At 42.8% G+C, this 20,781-nt stretch overlaps 1 protein-coding gene across 1 annotated transcript; it reads left to right on the top strand.

Moving 5' to 3' along the window:
* The first annotated feature begins 399 nt into the window (after positions 1-399).
* nampt2 (nicotinamide phosphoribosyltransferase 2) lies at positions 400-19,878 on the top strand. Its single transcript, XM_061041528.1, has 11 exons — positions 400-650; positions 8,043-8,178; positions 11,045-11,148; positions 11,251-11,379; positions 11,487-11,645; positions 13,275-13,405; positions 13,897-14,122; positions 14,507-14,626; positions 15,401-15,541; positions 16,491-16,616; positions 17,588-19,878. The coding sequence occupies exons 1-11, from the start codon at positions 603-605 to the stop codon at positions 17,747-17,749; spliced, it is 1,482 nt and encodes a 493-aa protein (XP_060897511.1). The 5' UTR covers positions 400-602; the 3' UTR covers positions 17,750-19,878.
* Positions 19,879-20,781: the final 903 nt, after the last annotated feature.

The raw sequence follows: 20,781 nt of genomic DNA on the forward strand, positions 1-20,781 counted from the left end.
AAGGCTGACAACGAATATAATTAACACATTTTTATCGAAATAAATAACAGTAGAGTGGAGGAACAGCTCCTAAACAGATGTCTGGATGTTTCACTAACAAGTCCGCAAAACGAACAGGTAAAATAAATGTCATTTTTTTATTGTGGGATAATAACATCGATGAAGTAGTCTAGTTTAAAATAAGTAAAATAAAAAGATAAAAATAAGTAAGTAAAATAAGTTTTTTAAAAAACTGTTTTTACCGCTGGATATGAAAAACTCCAGTATGTCCGTGAATGCAGCATGACGTACGAAAAGGCTGTGTGAGGACGTGCCCGTGGCCATGCGCGGCTGAAACAAACCCCGCCCCTTTTACAACAACCCCCCAACCTACAAAGTGACTGTGGGTATTTCACCAGTGTGTTTATGTGTGTGTGTTGTAACCACTGAATTTGCGTCCACTGGAGATTAAACACAAGAGGTTAAAACATTGAGATTCGACGCTGAGGGTTTATTTACTCCCCTGCCACTTCCGGGTGTCTTAGCTTTGTGTTTTTTTTAAGTAAACGAGGAGACGGAGCCTGAAGTGACACACGGTGTTAATTCATTCATCCACATCAACAATGGCAGCGCAGGATTTTAACATTTTACTTGCTACGGATTCCTACAAGGTGAGTGTCCTTCCGCTTTCGTTTCCCTTCAAAATATATTCAAAAAATAAAATTAAAAAAAGACTTAATTTAATGTGGATAACGTCACACAGGTTATCTTACACACGTAACAACAGAAGTAACGTTTGCTGTTGCGTTTAAGGTCACAATGTTGTGACTGCTACAACCTTGTAGTAGAAACTGAAAGTAGGACACCGTCCAGCTGATTACGGTGAATTGTGTGTTTAACCTTGCTTAGAAGAGGGCACCCTACTGTTTATTTAAAAAAACACAGAAGAAGAGGTCATTTTAGGTAGAGTTAATTGATTTAATTAAACTTAAATCTCAAGAGGGAAATGTGGAAACTTTTGCTGATGTAAAGTGGAAAATTTAAGTTTCGATTTCACTAAACCCTAAAAAAAAAACCCTACGCATTGATAAGGTATTTTTTATTGCCTAATATTAAGGATTAAATCAACATTTTTAAGCTTTATATCGGGGTTAAAAAAGCCACCAAACAGTAGGCCTATATTTGATTAGGTAATATTTACAGAGGGGAATTAAAGGCAGGCATAAACAGGAAAAAGAAAGAGAAGATTTGAGACTAAAATGAAAATGTAAACAACATATAGAAGAAGATAAATCCATATTATTCCTGCAAGGGGAAATTAAATGTTACACTTTGTTGCACAGGTGCCTATAGAGATGTCAGAGCTCTCCTGAGCTGAGGGGGGGGTAGGGTTAGGGGGTTAGGGTTAGGGGGGTGCCTTGCTCAATAATAATAATAATAACAATCTATAATATAATAACATATATAATTTATGCTTTATCAATAAACAGAGAAGGAAATCAGTTTTACACTCTGTTATAATGAACATGCAACACACACATATTGTCCGAGCGCTCCAGAGCAGTTTTGGGGTTCGATGTCTTGCTCAAGGGCACCTCGGCAGTGCTCAAGAAGTGGACTGGCACCTCTCCAGCTACCAGACCAGGTCCGTGCCGGGACTTGAAACAGCGACCCTCTGGTTCCCTACAGACTGAGCTACGGCCTCCCAATGATAGGAAAAAAAATAAAACTGATTTGATTGTATTCTCATGTTCAATGTCAAACTTTGTCCTGATTTTTTGACTTAATATTCAAAATGCAAAAAAAAAAAAAAAACATCATTACATCAGGATTTGTTTTCTCTAATCCTGGTTCTTGCATTCAAACTTTACTTTTTATTTCAATCAACCTCAGCTTTTCTACCTTGTTTTTCCATTATTATTCCTGACATTTCAACTTTATTCTTGACAGTAACTAACATTTAAACTTTTCCCCAAATACAAATTATTCTCCTAAGAATTATTTGTATAATTTCCCTTGTAAGTATACTAAAAGTTTGACTTGATTCTTCACAGTTTGACTGACATCTTTATGTCTTTATAATATTTGCCATTATTGGAAAAGCTATGGGGCAAACATTCAGCACAGATTTGATTGCATTGCAACATTGACTGTAAATATGAAACATAAATATCCTCCAAATACCAGAATAACCTGAAAGACATGCATGTTGGCCGTCTGCCCAGCTGCCGTGTCTCAGTACGTATACGGGACTTTTTCCATAAAAAGGTCATTTCCGGCGTGGCAATGAAAACAAGATGCAATAAAATAATAAATATGCTGCTTTACACCTTTTGGATCGAGTAATGGTTTTCCCTTTACGTGGTAGTAAGATAACAGTGTACCATGAAGAACTGAGTTAAAGGCTTCTGGTGTATCTAAGGGAGAGGTCATTGAATCCCAGGACCTTTTCAGGAGTCCAAGATTCCAGTTCCATGAAACCGAGTCATGGTGATTCACTGCATTGTAATGTAGTGCACACACCTTTCTTTGTCATTTTGAATGTGTTATGACATGCCCCAACCTTTCTTCTTGACTTCAGCTTTCAGTTTCATTTCAGGGGAGTACGAAACTTAAATCCAGTCGTGAGTCAGCCGCCTGCATGAGGAAAGCTGAGTAGGGCTAAATGTCAGATGTCATTCAAAGGTTTACAGCCAAATGGCAAAGGTCTGCAGGATGACGACGAGCGGCCTTTCTAGTAGCTCCAACGACCCCCCCCCCCCCCCCCTGAAAACGGGTCCAAAGCAGAAGCACGGCCAAGGGGATTCCTCCAATGTGTCTGTCATCACATTCACATAATGGAAACTGATTTTGTGCGTTTTGATGAGCTCATCTGAACATGCACACTGGGGTTATTGGGTTTAAAGCACAGCTCTTTAGATAGACTTTTTTAAAAGTACTGTGAAAGTGTCTTAAAGTATGATAACGTACCGCTCATTTACCACCTCTGTAATCATATTTTTTTTAGATTTTTCTGCATTTCAACTACCAGAGGTGTCAGAAGTATTAATTTATTACTCAGGTAGAAGTATAGATACTAGGGTTTAAAAAGACTTCTGTAGAAGTTGAAGTATCAACTCAAGCTTTTTACTCAAGTAAAAGTGTAAAAGTACTGGTTTCAAAACTACTTAAAGTATAAAAGTAATGTAAGGGAGAAAAAAATGCCATTAAGGACGAAAGCTTAGGCCGCGCCACAGGGGCCTATAGTGCACTACCCCACCTCCCCAACAAAACATTTTTCTAAAGGCCATAATCACTATAATGTTATAATAAAATGTTAATGTTGAAAAATTTGGGATGCACCCGTTTCAGCCGCATTCATGCCCACTGAAAATGAACCAGTACAATGCAAATACATTAAAGAAGCATACATGTGAACTACTGAGCATTAACATGTGTTTCATGGAGAGGAAGATATGATGACTAGTTACCTATAAGTATTGTAATGGTGCAAAAAGTCTTCAGAGGCATGTTATCAATCGCCTTTATTGGAATGTAAATGTACATCCAAGCTTAGCTGCATGAGGGCAACGGATGTAAGATAACAAAACTGGAAAATTGGTGTACCCCAGGGCAGGCTTAGTAACAATTACTCTTGTATGGTCAAATTCACTCTATCCTGATGGCGCGATTTATCTGGATAGGTTTTTTTTTTGTGTTTTTTTGAACGATGATAAGCCGAAATGAAATAGGAGTAACGAGGCTATTTTGAAAGTGTAAGGAGTAGAAAGAACAGATGATTGCGTGAAAATGTAAAAAGTCGGCTGAAAAATATTTACTCCAGTAAAGTATAGATACCCAAAATTTCTACTTATGTAAGGTAACAAAGTATTTGTACTTTGTTACTTGACACCTCTGTCAGTTACAGACATGAGAGATACTTCAGAGTTTTTCATTACCTCATTTATAGAACCCGACCGATTCATATCCAGTGACTATCAGTATCGCCTAATTTTATCGCAAATATGCGCCGATATCACTAGATTTATTCACCAGTCAAATCTAATTTAATTAGAGTGTCATTGTATTACAGTAGCATTTCTTTCACCAGCAGAGGGCGCTATATGGATTACAACAAGCACTATCACTCTCCACAGTGTCAAGCAGTGGTGCACGTACATGCTCAGTTACTTTCCAGTGGAGTGACCATCCTGTCTTTATTATAAATCTTTTCCATGAGTGTTTGATACGCAATAAATTTGTCTTTATCTTTCTATCTTTAAAGATCGAACATAGATCTAAGAATGATATCGGCCCATATATTGGTATGTGACATCCTGGTCTCAAACATCCCGTATCGGTCGGGCCCTACTCGTTTTTTGAGTGAGGCCAAAAATTCAGTCCCACTGTCCTTGAAGTTGTGCAGCAATAATCTGGTTCTTTGCATCCCTTGTGCTCACGTCTACTTCCAAGAGCAAATTGGTTTTGCAGACATTATTAACGACCACAATAAAGGAGCGTTGCCGCGCTAATGTTTCCTGTGATCGACGAGTTTAATCACCTGTTACACTCGTTATATACATGACTTTAGAAGTCTAGTGTAGCAGGTCTGTGATAGTTCTACATTAGATCTGCTTTATGCCTCCATGAGATGATTGAGTCTGTCGGACCGGTCTCTAAAGGTTTGACACTTTTTGACTCCATGTGTTTTGAAACAGCACGATCTCCTTTATCTTAATGATTGATGGTGTTGAAAAAGTTGCTGCTGATTACGGCCTGCGTGTTCTTCAGCTGTGTGTTTTGTTTTCTGCGGATAATAATTAACATCCAGTGTGCACGTACACCTGCGTGAGCTCGAGCCGTATAGCGTGCAAAGTTTCTGAGGAATTTGCTGAGATCTGATTCGTCCCCGGCCCCGTGCTTTGTTACTTTCAGCCCTCTCATCATTACATCACCACGTCCTGGATTTGTTCAGTTCGCAGCATGCTTAAACCACAATCAGGCCCGTGTTTGTTTGCACACACACCACTTTGCTTGTTTCACGTTTTTTTTTTTTTTTTTTTTTGAATTCCTGAGCTTTGTGTGGCGCGTTCAGGGTCAGCTTTGACGTAGGATCCTGAAAGTTAAAGGACTTAAGTAAAGTGCAATGAACCCTTGAGAAGATTTAAGCCTCAGTAGCTCAACGATAGAACGGATTAGTTATCAGTGATGTTGCCAATCGGAAAAATCAATGAAATTCATGATGCTTTCCTTTCCTGTTCTGAACTTTTTCTCTTGCTTTTTATTTCATTAACCTTTCAGTGGCAACGTTCAAAACATCTGTAGAGCCTTATGACTTTCCTCATGGTCAGGAGTCACATCATACTCCCTCGTTTGAGACTTAACGCAGCCCCACAGGTGTCGTGTTTGTGAGCACGCTCTGCCATACACTAAACGTTTGTTGTTAGCTGTACATGGAAGGCAAAGGGGAAAAGTCACACTGTGTTGTTGTGAGACCAAAAGAAGTTCTCAATTTCACCTGTCACTTCTGTTGTGTGAATCAGAGAACCTCGACAACACGCTGGATTTTCTAAGCACTTTGGATTTTGTTAATTTTCAGAGCGAGGATTTACTATTTTTAACACAGTTTCTAAACCAATGGGAGCTTTGTGTTTAACTAAATAATGAACCCAGCAGATCTGCATGTGGAGGAAAGAGAGGAGAGAAAGTCTGCGTATAGCTCCTGTTGTTGAACGAGGCACGTCAGTGTCTTGATTGCACTGGAATGAACTTTGAACACGAGGCGCGTCCCTCAACATAATTACCTTTTGATTGCTTCCCCCGGTTCATATGAGTTTAAAGAATAAATGAATAAATGAAGAGATAAACAACAGAAGGGATATGAAGTCGATGATTTTAATTAAACTGTAGAAGGGTCAGGATTTCTAACTCAACACAAACTAGCCATGATCCTCAGAAAGAACATTTTATGCTCCATGCTCATGTGGTGACTTGGGAAGAGTCATGATAAAAGATACTTCATTAAAAATGGAAAATAATACACCCTACTGATCTGTCACCGTACCTACCACAAGGCCCTGTGGCCCCTTACTGTCCAACCGTGTAGACATCGAGAGCCAGGACATCACCAGGGTTAGTGCAAGGCTTAGTCCACATGTAGGCGGGTTCTTCAAAGTTCAAAACAGCTGACGTTGGTAGCAGGGTTTGAGTCATGAGGCCGCAGTGACCTCCATACTCCACCCAGGCGTCTCTGCTCGTCAACATAGAATAGAATTACTTTATTGATCCCAAACTGGGAAATTGTGGCGTTACAGCAGCAGGTTATCAGAGCAAATAAAACAATATAAGAATAGATACATAAGCACTTAAAATATAAAAAATTAAGAATAGGAAGAGATTCATACATCAAGGATTTAAATTAACATTCCTACTGGTTTAAAAAAAAAAATAAGAAAAATGAAATACAACATTTATTCAGGCTTGTCAACTGAATGTAAAAATCCTTGCTAGATGTAAGTTTGCAAAAACAGTGATGACAGTGTGCAATAACAATATACAGGGTCATAGGGATATAGTGGTCACACTTATCATGTAAAAAGTCCAGTTAGCAACGTTACCACACGCACTAGTCTGGTTACTTTAACTATTGTTTTGTAGTGTAAAAACAAAAGTGACAGCGTCGCACAGTGATGTCAAACGGAGCAGAGCCCGGCGCGATGTTACAAGACCAACACTCGTTTTACGCGCCTACAGTATGTGTGCACAAGGCCTAAGTGGGCACCTCCCCTCCAGCTGTGTTTCATCAAGTTAGTCCCAAGACACATCACGGGGTCGTAACAGATCGCTCTGACATCGTGCGAACACCTCCCTCGATGTTAGCGCTCACTCACCGCCCACCAAGAGAAAAGAGATATTAGAAAGAGGACGGTGAAGGCAGAGCGAAGGTGAGAGGCCTGTTTGGTGGTTGTCAAACTTTTCACGATGAGTACCACCACCTAAAAATATTTTGCTAGTTTATTCCTGTTATGCATTTTTATGTATTATTGACCTGTGACCTCACACCACACGATGCAGCCTCGGCTCATTCTCCGTGCCACTCAGAAAGGAATGAAAGACTCGATGTAACTCCTTCATATTTTCATACGGTTTTCCGTCGAGTGTTGCTAGCAGGGTGCCCGAAGCGTCACCACTTGCACGTGTGCTGGGTCCAAGGTCGTCAACTTAAGTTTCTACTTAGCTGGTCGACGTATCCGCCGCATTTTTCTGTCTAGTAATTCTCATTTGGAGCCACAAATGTAAAACATTTTAACCGTCATGTGGATGGTCTAGAGAGCTCACTTGAGCCGGGTTAGACCGTACGCTGGACCACCTTTTAAGTGTAATCCAAGCTAAGTGCTTGTTGCCTCGTTGGAACACACACACACACACACACACACAAACACATGTTAGCAACAATATGTGGCTTTAAGTATCAGTATGTGTTGAATAAGCTATAAGCCTGATCATAAGTGGAATTCGCTGATTACTTAATTCTTAAATGTTCCCCTTATGTTAGCCGTTATGCAAAGTGTTCCATGTTTGGTGTGTGAAGTAAATCTGAGTTTGTTCTCCTGAAGAGAAAGAGAGAACTTAAAATAGACGACAGGACGAGGCAGAAGAATGTCGACTGAATACCTCATTAAGACATTTCTCCCAGCGACTGGCCGGTTGTTCAATTTATTCAATTACCCGCTGCTGGAAACACAAAGAAGGGTCTTGTGCTTTAAGCTGTCATCATCCCTCCCCACATGGATCCAGGAAACGTGTTTACTGTACACACACACACTGTGCATCACGTTGAGACAGTCCTCTCCGGGCCTTTCAGCTTATCATCAGTGTGCTTACCGGGGTTTTATTTCATGCTGCGCAAACACAAAGTACAAATCAGCCGGACTGAGGCGGAGATTAGAAATCGACGAGTAAACATTGCCCACGCTGAAGTCGATTAAATCCTTCTTTTATTATAACGTGTTGAAATTAGTTGAACTCTTTATGACTTTGCACACTGACGACATGCGCTGCACTGCTGTTTCTTCTCTTTTCAGATCACACACTACAAACAGTACCCTCCAAATGTCAACAAGATCTACTCCTACTTCGAATGCCGGCGTAAGAAGGGGTCCCAGTTCAGTGAAGTGGTCTTCTTTGGTCTGCAGTACCTGCTGAAGAAGTATCTCACAGGTAGGCCCGCCCCCCCCCCCCCCCCTCACATGAACGTACAACACGAGCAGGATAGAGATAGATAGATAGATAGATAGATAGATACTTTATTCATCCCCTTGGGGAAATTCAGGTATCCAGTAGCTCACGTAGTCAGACAAATAAAACAAACCAAACAAACAAAAAATTGGACAAACAATAAAAGTCAATAAAAGTCAATAAATAAAATAGTGAGCAATATTGCACATAATTAAAATTGTATATAAAAAAGAAGAGCCGGAGGTAGATATTAAATAAATAAGTATTGCACTATTGTCCATTGAGCGTATGTGTGTATGTGTGCATGTGAGGGGGGGCAGAGAGAGAGAGAGAGAGTGGGAGAGAGTCACAATAAGCCCCTGCCCTCGACTGAGGTGTTGTGTAGTCTGATGGCTGTGGGGACAAAGGATGCTCTGTACCGCTCAGTCCTACAGCGCAGCGAGATGTGTCGTCTGCTGCGGCCGCTCCTCTGTTCTGCCAGTGTGAGGTGTAGAGGATGGCTGGCATTGTCCGTGATGGCCTGCAGTTTACTTTGTGTGCGTCTCTCCACAACCACCTTCAGCTGATCCAGACTCCTCCCGAGCACCGAAGCAGCCTTTTTGACCAGTTTGTCCAGCCGTCTGATGTTCTTGTCTGCTATGTTGCCTCCCCAGCAGACGGCAGCGTAGAAGAGGACACTCGCCACAACTGAGTGGTAAAACATCTGCAGCATTTCACTGCAGACATGGAAGGACCTGAGCCTCCTAAGGAAAAATAGTCGGCTCTGTCCCTTCCTGTAGAGGGCATCTGTGTTCACGGACCAGTCCAGTTTATTGTCTAGGTGCACCCCTAAGTATTTGTAGGTTTCCACAATCTCGATGTCATTCCCCTGGATGTTGACTGGGTTAGGTGGGGGCTTCGACCTGCGAAAGTCGACCACCATCTCCTTGGTTTTGGAGGTATTCAAAAGGAGACCGTTCTTCTCGCTCCAATCAGTGAAAGCTTTAACCAGATCCCTGTACTCCCCCTCCTGACCTTTCCTCACACACGCCACAATAGCTGTGTCGTCAGAGTATTTTTGAATGTGGCAGGACTCAGTGTTGTGTTTGAAGTCCGCTGTGTACAGAGTAAAGAGGAATGGAGCAAGAACAGTCCCCTGTGGAGCGCCTGTGTTGCTCACCACTGTTCCGGAGACACATTTCCCCAGTCGGACGAACTGTGGTCTTCCTGTCAGGTAATCCGTGATCCATGAGGTAAAGGAGGGCTCAACACCCATCTTTTCGAGCTTTCCTCTGAGTGCTGATGGTTGAATGGTGTTAAAAGCGCTCGAGAAGTCGAAGAACATAATCCTCATATAACCCCCCGGCTCATCCAAGTGAGAATAAGCCCGGTGGAGCAAGAAAAGGACAGCATCGTCCACTCCAATGTTTTGCTGGTAACCAAACTGTAGGGGGTCAAGTGCATGTACAGTCTGTGGTCTCAGGTGGCGGAGAACCAGCCTCTCCAGTGTCTTCATGATGTGCGATGTGAGGGCCACCGGTCTGTAGTCATTCAGCTCAGCCGGGCGCCCGGCCTTGGGTACCGGAACAAGACATGATGTTTTCCACAGAACCGGGACCCTCCCTGTCTGCAGGCTCAGATTGAAGATCCTCCGGAGGGGCTCAGCCAGTTGAGCTGCACAGACCTTTAACAGTCTCGGACACACACCATCCGGGCCAGCAGCTTTCCCTGGGCGCAGCCTCCCTAGCTCGTTCCTCACCTCGTCTGCTGTGAAGGAGAGGGGGGGCCCAGGTGAGAGAGGAGGTGCAGCCACAGTGATGGGACTGCCACGGTGTTGGTGTGGGGGAGAAGGTGGGGGAGAAGGTGGAGGGGGGGAAACCGCAGCTAAAGCGAGGAATGAAAAAGAGCGCTCATTAGCACACGGCTGTTTAAGAGGAGAGTCAGGCGGTCGTTCATCAGGCCCACATGGCTCCGCCTCCTCCTCGTGTCAGTGTTTACAATGATATGCTGACTCTGTGTCCCTTTTTTTTAGCAAAGCACAGCCCGGATTAGCATCTCCATTTCAGCTGAAGGTGTGTTTAAACGCCTCGCTGTCTTAAGTCCAAGATGATTAAAAGAAGCGGGCTGTGGCGGTGTCGGTGACAAGTGGTCAAAAGAGCGGCTGTCAATACTTTCACTCCTGACGGCCTTATTGCTAATCGTAGCTCCGCTTATGACCGATATGACCTCAAATCAATATCAGGATTAATTGAACATTTGACCTCGATTACGATTAATGAACGATTATTTGTTTTTAGTTTTTTGCCCTCCATAGTTCACTGACGAGGTCTCTACTCTAAATGTGATCAACTATTAAAGCTGGGATTATATTCTAATGAAAGAGTGAATATGTGATTTTGTGGTTATTTATTGAATATTTCAAACTGAAATTTCTTGATGATTATTGGATGGCAGTGCAAAGGAGGCGGTTTCTACAGAAGCCCTGATTGGACCTGCATCCACACATTTGATTGTACTCTCTCTTACCTGGTTAACGACTCATTTCCTCCAGATCTCCACTTATTTATGTTGCTTTCATGAGATTCTTCTTTGCTTGTTTTCTTCTCCTCAGCAGTAGAAAGATCAGGGCTTTCTACTGAACAGAAGACAGATATAAAAAAAAATATGGTGAATCCAAATAGTAGCTATATCCCGACTGTTGTTTCGGTCGCCTTTTGTTTGTGTGCGCTCCCCTTCTGCTCTGCACCCTACTCCGCATCCTATCCTAAAGGCCCTTAAGGCTTCCCTTAGTTACTGAATGATGTGTTAGTATTTTGTGTTTTCCTCGTGTGACTGCGGTCGTAGTAACTCGCTGTGTCCCCCCCTAAAGGCCAGGTGGTGACTGAGGAGAAGATTCAGGAAGCCAAGCTCTTCTACCAGATGCACTTCAAACAGTCGGTGTTTGATGAAGAAGGCTGGAGGAAAGTGTTGGAGGTAAAGCGTGCAGCTCACCTTTACTACGTCCCTGACATATTCACAGGGAGAGACTCATTCATTATAATATACATGACCTGGATGCCCTTGTAACCGTGACAGAAACACGATGGCCGCCTGCCTGTGCGGATCAAAGCTGTCCCCGAGGGAAGGATCATACCGACAGGGAACGTACTCTTCACTGTTGAAAACACAGATCCAAACTTCTACTGGCTCACCAACTATATCGAGGTAAAGCCAAGACTGTTTTAATTTAATAACTCAAAAACTCCTCAAGTTTTTGGGGTGTAACGATTGTAACGATCCCCCCCCCCCCCTCCTCTTTCTTCGGGCTGCAGACTATGCTGGTCCAGATGTGGTATCCCATTACAGTAGCCACCATATCCAGGGAGTTTAAGAAGATCTTAGCCAAGCACCTGAAGGCCACATCAGGGAGCCTGGAGGGTCTGGACCTGAAACTGCACGACTTTGGCTACAGAGGAGTCTCCTCACAGGAGGTAGGAACACTTTTCTCTCCCTTCTGTCTTTTGCACATTTGCTGCCTGTAATGTGTAACTGAATATAGACACGTCTGACTGTGTGTGTAATGTGAATATAGACACGTCTGACTGTGTGTGTAATGTGAATATAGACACGTCTGACTGTGTGTGTAATGTGAATATAGACACGTCTGACTGTGTGTGTAATGTGAATATAGACACGTCTGACTGTGTGTGTAATGTGAATATAGACACGTCTGACTGTGTGTGTAATGTGAATATAGACTCAGTCTGAACTATGACGGAGACAATTCTGCAAATGAAATGTCTCTTCCTTTTCTGACTGAGTTTCCCCCAAAGCGCCGTAACTCAGCTCAGCCGTCATCACGTCTTTGCTCGTTCGTATTGATTCCAGTCTGTCAAATCACATTTCATTTCAGTGTTGTGGGAGCACGGCACAGCGGGAGCTCCACACACACACACACACACACACACACACACACACACACACACACACACACACACACACACACACACACACACACACACACACACACACACACACACACACACACACACACTACTACCTCATCATATCATATTGAAGGCAAAACGTCACAGGGACGTAAACATCACGCCTTCAAACGGCAGTCTACATAGAACTACTGGTGCTGTGCATTCTGGGATTTGGTGTCTTTCATCCACATGAGCCAAAAAGACACTTTCTGCCTTTTCTCGGCCAAGAAGGCAACAACTTCAAAATGTATTTCACATTTCTACATATATGACCCGATGTCAATACAGATTCATGTTTCAACGGGTGAAGTATCCCTTCAAGGAAACAAAATCAGATTAATTCACTCTAATTAGAGGCTAAAAGCGGAAATGGTAATGTCCGTCTTTCTAGCAGAGCAGAGGTTGATTTGAACATTTTGTTGAACAATGGAGCAGCAGCGGCTCGTAAAGGTTAAGAGAGACCGGTTTCAAAGCAGAGTTAATGTCTGTCTTTGTATCAGAGTTTTTCAGTGCTTACAAAAACACGTCTTTAACACTCAATCATGAAACTGAAGAGAAGCTAGTGAATCATCTTCTGTCACTGACAGAATCTCCAGCTCCTCTCGCTGGTAACCGAACGCCTCATTATCAGCTCAGCTCAGCCCCGATGGACGATCAGTGGAAGCCAAATGTTTCAATCGTTTGTCAGAACTGTTCAGAAAATGTTTGCCAACGGAATTTAATGACGATAACTGTATTGAAAACGATCCCCTGCGCCAGTCACTTATGAGCCATAACGAGCCGTGCCTGTACCAAAAACAACAAAACAGTCTCTCTGACCTAGTGGGAATGACTCCAAGAATGATGAGGAGGGGGTTCCTGTTGCCTGAGGGAGTCAAACCCTCCTGTCAGACTAAATCCTGTTTGTGCTCCACGTTGCCAAGTGCTTCGCTCATGGTGGATTAAAGTCTCGGCAACAAAGAGTATGGACTGTACCTGCTCTTTAAGTCGAGCGTCTTACACATCTTTAAAATTCAAACTCTCAGAAACGAGCTGTTTTGTAACCTGATAGATTTTTTTCCTCTGAACTTTTGAGAGAAGTATTTGCATCAGCAGCAAAGTGACTCCTGATTCCTCTCCTCTCATCTGCAGTCTGCAGCTTTAGGTGGAGCAGCTCACCTGGTTAATTTCTGCAGTACGGACACCGTCGCTGGGCTGCTGATGGCTCAGCGGTACTACAGCTGCCCGATGGCTGGCTTTTCCATCCCAGCAGCAGAGCACAGGTACAACACACACACACACACACACATACCAATCACTCACTCCTAAACCTCTTAAATCCCTCCTCACATGCACTGCACTCCGTAATTTCCAAGAATAGTCCAGATGGGCTGCATGTGAGACCAAACGAATGGACTGCATTGTAAAGTGATACTCCCCTCAGACATTCACACTCTTATGTGTTTCAGTGTTTTAAAGCGTCTTACTATTTAAGCTTTATCTCCTTGCTAATTGATTTGCACCAAAGTCAACTTCCTGTTATTGGTAAATGTCCTTGGCAATGAAAACCTAAATCGAATTCCTATTCTGACCGCCGTTAAATGACAAAAGAAGAAGAAAGCATTGTAGTCAGGTGACACAACAAGAGACACTGAGGAACTAACGTAGCCTCTCTGGATTTAAAGGCAGGGTTGGTCATTTCCTCCAGATCCATTTTTTAAGATATGTGAGACTCTGTATTTATTCAGTTGATACCTTCCTTCCTGTCATGCAGCACCATCATCTCCTGGGGGAGGAACAGGGAGAAGGAGGCGTTTGAACAGCTCCTGGACCAGTTCACCTCGGGGCCCGTGTCGGTGGTCAGCGACAGCTACGACATCTTCAACGCCTGCAAACACATCTGGGGAGACAAGCTGAAGGAGCGCGTCATGGAGCGCAGCCAGGACTCATGTCTGGTCATCAGGCCGGACTCTGGAGACCCTGCAGAGACTCTTATTGAGGTATGACTGTGTTTTTAAATCCAGGTATGTAAGAGTTCTTTTAGCTGTGATTTCATAGCCGAGAGAAATTTAATTAATTCTTGGACTAAGGAACCTTGCTATGGAAATTGATTAAGATATTTGGTCCTGATTGGAGCCTGAGTTTATGTTAATGAGTTTAGTGATCGTAGGTTAGTGATTTTAGACGGTCCATCCTGGAAATATCTCTTTTATGAAGCTCCCCTTTTACCAGATCTTCAAAGTTTGTGTCCCTTCATGGCTCTTTTAAGTAATATATAATGAAATGTGAATGAACTGAGGTTTTTAAAAAGGTTCAGACTGACCTGACTTTACACCCCTGGTATCTACATGTTTGAGTCTAAATCGTTTCTCTTCCACTTGTAGGTCCTGAAGATTTTGGAGGAGTGTTTCGGCAGCTCTCTGAACTCAGTGGGATTCAAGGTGCTGCCGTCTTACCTCCGGATAATTCAAGGAGACGGGATCGACCTCCGCTCGGTGGATGAGGTGAGTAAACTTAGGTCTGCGTTGATTCTTCTTCTCTGGATCTTACTTTGTATATCATTTTTATAATTCCTCCTGTTGCAGATAAATTACCCCCCCCCCCTCCTTTCCTTTTCTCTGCTGGATCTGCTGCAGCCCTGTAGTCTCTGTGTTTGTTGGTGCGTTCCATTTTAGCTCAGATCTCAGAGCTGGGAATGACGTCACACCCGAGTTTACCGCGTTCCAGTTGCAAGTCAGACGAGCAACATGGACGCCTCCAGGAGCCCCTTTTTGTTTTGTCAGCTAACACCAGACGATAAAAACACAATACTACGTGTCCACAGACAGCGTACAGCTTAAACGTCTCTGTTGATGCACGAAGCAGCCATGTTGGATTTTAATTATGGCTACTGAAGTTGCTCAGCGAAATCAAATGGAACGCACCACGTTTGCAGAAAGGATGAGGAGCATGCTGTATCTTTGAATCATCAAACTAGATGGTAGTTAAAATGTAGCTCAGGAGAATGACGACAAACACAAGACAATGAAGAACCAAGGTGTCTTTTTAAAATGCATTTAAACGACCTACAGTTACGCATAGCTGGGTTTATACACCATGCCCGTCTCTTGCCTTAACACCTTTTCATTTTTTTAGGTAAACAATCCGTCTGCAGATTATTCCTTTTTTTCTTCAGCATGTCCGTTAAGCGACAGAGAGCAAAGCTTGTTATTCCGTTTCAAAGTGAATCACACATCGTGTACGTCATGTCACGTTTGTTTTCTGTTTTGTCTTCATAGATTCTCGAGAAGCTGAGTGATGAAGGTTGGAGCGCGGAGAACGTCTTCTTTGGCTGCGGCAGCGCTCTGCTCCAGAAGCTCAACAGAGACACGCTCAGCTGTGCCTTCAAGTGCAGCTACGTGGAGAGCAACGGCAAAGGGGTGAGTGGACGCTCTCTGGATTCTCTCGGCCTTTAGACGCTGTTCTGCTCTTTTTTTAAAGTTTAATCCAAAACATGAGAAAAGATTCTTCAAATGAAAAGACCACAGAGGCTTCTTCTACAACTCAGACAAAGTAAACTAAATAAAGAGAGGTTTCAATGTTCTCTGGAGCATCAGAAGAAAAGGATGTCACCTGATCTGATTTGATTTTAAGATTAGATAAACCTTCATTGATCCCTCAGCGGGGAAATGTCAGCAGAGAGCGAGGATAGACATTAAAGAGAGCACGCAGAGCCAAGAGCTGCAGCTGATGCACATGTTGAAAAACACAGATAAACGTTGAACATGTTGTTGCACCTTTATGAAGCGCGCACACACACACACACACACACACAATGTAACCATTCGTCTGCTTCAGAGGAAAGAGACAGTAGTGATGGACCTCAGGTCAGCAGGAACTGAAGTCCCCTCTCTGGACTTTGATCTAATTCTGGGTACGACTAAAAGACCTCCACCTGATGAGCTGAGGGGTCGGGTTACAGTCTGTGAGCAGGTCAGAAATGTCTTTTAGGAGCTGAACCACTGAGAGCTTTATGGACTAATCAAAAGGATTCTGTTATTGTGCAGGGAGCCAATGGCGTGACAGGTATCAGAGGATAAATATCTTATAATAATAATAAGATAGATATTGTTATTATTTCTAAAAATTGCTCGAGTGGTTGGAGTGAATAGTTTCCAGCTTGTGAGTTTTTGTTTCTGTGAGATACTGCAGCAGGAAGGAAGGACCTGCGGTATCTACTGTACCATGCATTTTATTTTATAAGTCAAAAAACATGACTAATACAACCACGACGAACCGAGAGCCCAAAAGAAGAGCACGACACACAAACTAAACTACAAAAAAAAATGTTTTTTTTTTAACTAGTTTTGCATGTTCTCGTTGTTCCAGACGGACGTGTACAAGCAGCCAGTGACCGACCCGTCCAAGGGTTCAAAGAGGGGTCGCTTATCTCTGAGGAGAAACTCTGACGGCTTCTTGGAGACCATCGAGAAAGGAGCAGGCAAGCCGGAAGAGGTCAGTACCCGCAGCTCACTTTTACATCCTGCTTACATTGTATAAGATCTCCTTTGAAAAGTAACGATTTGTAGTTTCAGAATGTTTTGAAATGATTCCATAAATCATCAAAATGTTTAAACTGCAGCTGATATAATGAGGGCTTTCGTCACAGATCAAAGCCTTTGTCCCTTTAAAAAAAAAACTCTCTTCCTGCTTTCAGGATGCGAGGTGTTGATTGAAGCAGCACATTCCCATGTCCAGATTCTCATTGGCTATAAGAAACGTCAGTCATCAGCACAGTCCCGAGCAATAGGCCGGGTGTAGAGATGTCAGAATTAGGACTGTTGTTTTTTTATTCAAAGTTCAAACAGTCATTCAAACCTCGAGGAGAAAGTTCACCTTCAAACTGTAATGAGCCGTTCAAATTCAAAATGTACAGTCTGTCAGCGCACCCGGCTGACTGAAGTAGTTTGCAGTTTGATCCAGCAGAGGGCGCTCTCGACGTGACTAGAGCATTTAATGAACTCTTCCTGACCTGTAAATGAAGACGGTAATGTTGTGGCAAAAGCAACGGGGGTGTGATTCAGGAGATTCAAACTAACATGAGGAAGAGTCGTCTCTCTGCAGACTGCAGCACACACACACACACACACACACACACACACACACACACACACACACACACACACACACACACACACACACACACACACACACACACACACACACACACACACACACACACACACACACACACCCCAAACTCCACTTCCCAGGTATTGCATCACTCTGTAGGTAAACAAAAGTAAAGTTTAGTTTAGGGGGCCGACACATCCTTTCACTTCAGGTTCTCATTGGCTGTTATGGAGCAGTGAATAGAAGCTTGTGATTGGCTAAATGAGGTGCCATGCAAGAGCTCAGTGTTGAATTTGCTTGAAACTTTTGTCTGCGTTTGATGATTCATCTGTGTGTCGCTCTGGGCTCCTCAGGACCTGCTGGTGACCGTGTTTGAGAACGGCAGCCTGGTGAAGGACTACTCCCTGGAGGAGATCAGGAAGAACGCTCGGCTGCGGGACGAGGACTTGAACCCCACCATGCACAACCACCAACAGGACCTGCTGCACAACCACATCATGAACGGCAGTCATTAGAAGAGTCACAAACCCGACGCCTCTCACAATGCAGATGATAAATGTTGGTGTTCAACTCTACATGTTGAATATGGAGTGGACAAACTGTTATCACCAAGCACAAGCACCCACAGATCATCCCGAGGAGGCCAGATTACAGCCAATCAGCTTCATCTCTCACTAAACACTCAGCCAGCACCCCCGCCCTGTCAGGGTTAAGACCAGCTCCAAAGACCAGGGTCCAATAAGATCACCTAAAAGCACTTAAAGCCCCCTTCATACATTCACATCTCAACGTTTCCATAAAGCCTCTCCCTTGTTTTTTTTAGTTCCCCTTTCAAACAAGTCCTTCACAGCTGGATTTGATCTGTCTTGCATTTTTAAGATAGCAGATATTTTTGTCTTAACATCAGTTCTACCTGTTATTAAACATATTCACAGTATCAACCAATTAGTGGGGGAAAAAACATAACATGACACATCCTCATTACGCACCGATTAGACGTTCCCTCACCTTCTGCCCGCCTGCTGCTGCGTCCACACACCGGTTCCCCCCCGACTTCTTGCAGAAATCTTACCGGGACACTATGCAGGAAAAGTCCAGATAAAGTCGTGGTGAACATTTTGACTGTTGCGTTCACACATGCAGCCCACTCTGAACATTTAGAGACACTAAGATCGGCTGAAGATCCAACTTTTGAAATCAAAGTGTCCAGATCTTTTAGGATATTTTCATAGCTGCTTATCTCCAGCGGCGGAACAGTGTCAGACTCAAAAGGACCAAGCCACAGTTGGTGCCTCAATTAGTGAAGAAAAACAGCCGACATTTATCGCAACAACATACAAATAGAAACAGCATTATCAGCTGTTACATCATACGACGCAACGTTTCTAGGATTTTAACAAAAAACTTTAGGAGAATATTTAATTTTAAATTATTTTATTGATAACAAAATATCCAGTTGTTATCATTCATTTAACAAATTGTTGATGTGATTAAGATGCTTGTTCAGAACTGCAGGAATGTAGTGATGCATTTCTAAAATAAGGTCGAGGAAACAACTGAAGAACGACTTTAAAAGTGTTGAATTTTCACTTCGATTTTTCCATTTATATTGCTTTTAGTTAGACTTAATATTATTTCATTCATGACTCGTGTGTCTGAACAGATGACCCTGAGAAGACAGACTGCACATGATACTGCCTTTCATTTTGACGTTGGTGCTCGATGTGTTTTATGATGAAAAAGCCGGATGGTTCCATTGGGTTCATGGAATATAACAGACAGATGCGGGAAGTGAGAGCGTGTTATCTGGAAGTTTGGGATTGTTTTTTAATTTCTTTACGCACAAATATTCCCTCAACCTGCCTTTGTTCACTTCAGTTTGAAGTATTTCATCTCCCAGAATGCCTTTCAACAACCTCTACACCTCTTTTGAAGACTGAAGGTGTGTGTGTGTGTGTGTGTGTGTGACGTCACACCGGAGTTAACCGCGTTCCAGTTGCAGCTGGGTACCTAGAGTCCCCTCCAACCTGATGACATATCAGACGGGTAACTCAGGATGTCCGACTTCCGAGGTGAAATGGAACGCACCGTTATCTGACTTCAAACCTTTCACAAAATGTTCAATATTTTAGTCTCTTTCTTTTATTTTGGCGGTGTGTTAAACATAACAGGACGTGCTGCAGATTCAGTGCTGTTGATCCAACTCGATGCAGACGACCACATATAATCTGATGAATGAAACAGCAGCTTGTTTTAAAGGGGTTTTTAATATTCAAAGAACACGCTCACCTTCTACGTAAATACTCGACTGTTTTTTTTTTGTTTTCGATGGAATGACTCCAAAGCTGCTGATTTTGTTTTGGTTCAGTTTCGGTGTTAATGTTTTTGCATCCTGTCTGCGTTGACATGAATGCTGATGAGCAGTATTTGTACAGATGATTGTAGTACCCCATCAACACTAGACCACCTGGTTCTCCTTCTGTACAGTACAGGCACTAATCATGTATGTAAGTATATTTGTACATATTCTTCTCAGAGTGATTCTGCTTCTAACTGATCTGTATCCTTTAAATGTTCTCTGACTTTGATTTGTTTTAAAAAAAAAAAAACAGACCTTTTGTAAGATTAAAAAAAAAGCTTTGAACATTTTGTACTGGGTGATTTTTTATTTTTTTTAGGTGAACATTTAAAAACATAAAGACACAGAGGTTCAAACCCCAAGTGACCAGAAACCAGATTCAGAGGGTCTCCCCATGCATGCCTTAGTTTGAAGAAAGTCCAAGATAATAATATTCTTCCTACAGCGTTTTCTGCTCTGCTCTACCTCCTCAGCAGCTTCTCACCTCAGGAGCTCCCTTAAGAGCAAACACGCTTCATAAATAACTTTGCTCTTCACCAGGATCTAGTCTTTTCTTTCAGGGGAGATTCTCTCTGGAGTTCAGTAACCTGCCACTGAGACCCCCTGGTATCCTTCCTTTTCTCAACAGTTTTGTTTGTTGTATGACCTTTTGATTTGTCTTGAAGTGTTTAAAGTAATGGAGTAAAAGCAGAATGTTGAGTTCAGGGACCACAGTACATTACAGCTGCAATTCTTAATTCAGCCAGAAGAGGGCAGCAGCAAACACAGCTCGAGTCATCTTAAAAAGTCATCATCTAGTTTGAGCACAGAGACTAAAGTATAAAACATTGTGAAGCAGAGCTCGTTATTTCAGGACAAGCTGAGTGTAATGTTTCCAGAAACGTGTTGGAGGTATAAATGAGGAAGAGGAGCCGGTCACTGCTCGAACTACAGGACGGATGGATCGGTTGAATCTGGCTGTGGGAATCAAACTGAAAGTATTCATTTGATCTAAAAGGCATTTCTGTCACACTGCTAGACCACAAGCCTTTGCAATACTGATTTCACTTTTTCTCTGCTGCACAATGTTGCATGACTCATAAGTCTGGAAATATTTTTTAGAGGAAAAAAACGTGTGTGCACATCAAGATGCATAAATACATGACAGGGCAGAAGAAGAATGAACTGCAGGAAAGAGAGAGAGAGATG

Source organism: Labrus mixtus, chromosome 7, assembly GCF_963584025.1.
Source record: "Labrus mixtus chromosome 7, fLabMix1.1, whole genome shotgun sequence".
NCBI lineage: Eukaryota > Metazoa > Chordata > Actinopteri > Labriformes > Labridae > Labrus > Labrus mixtus.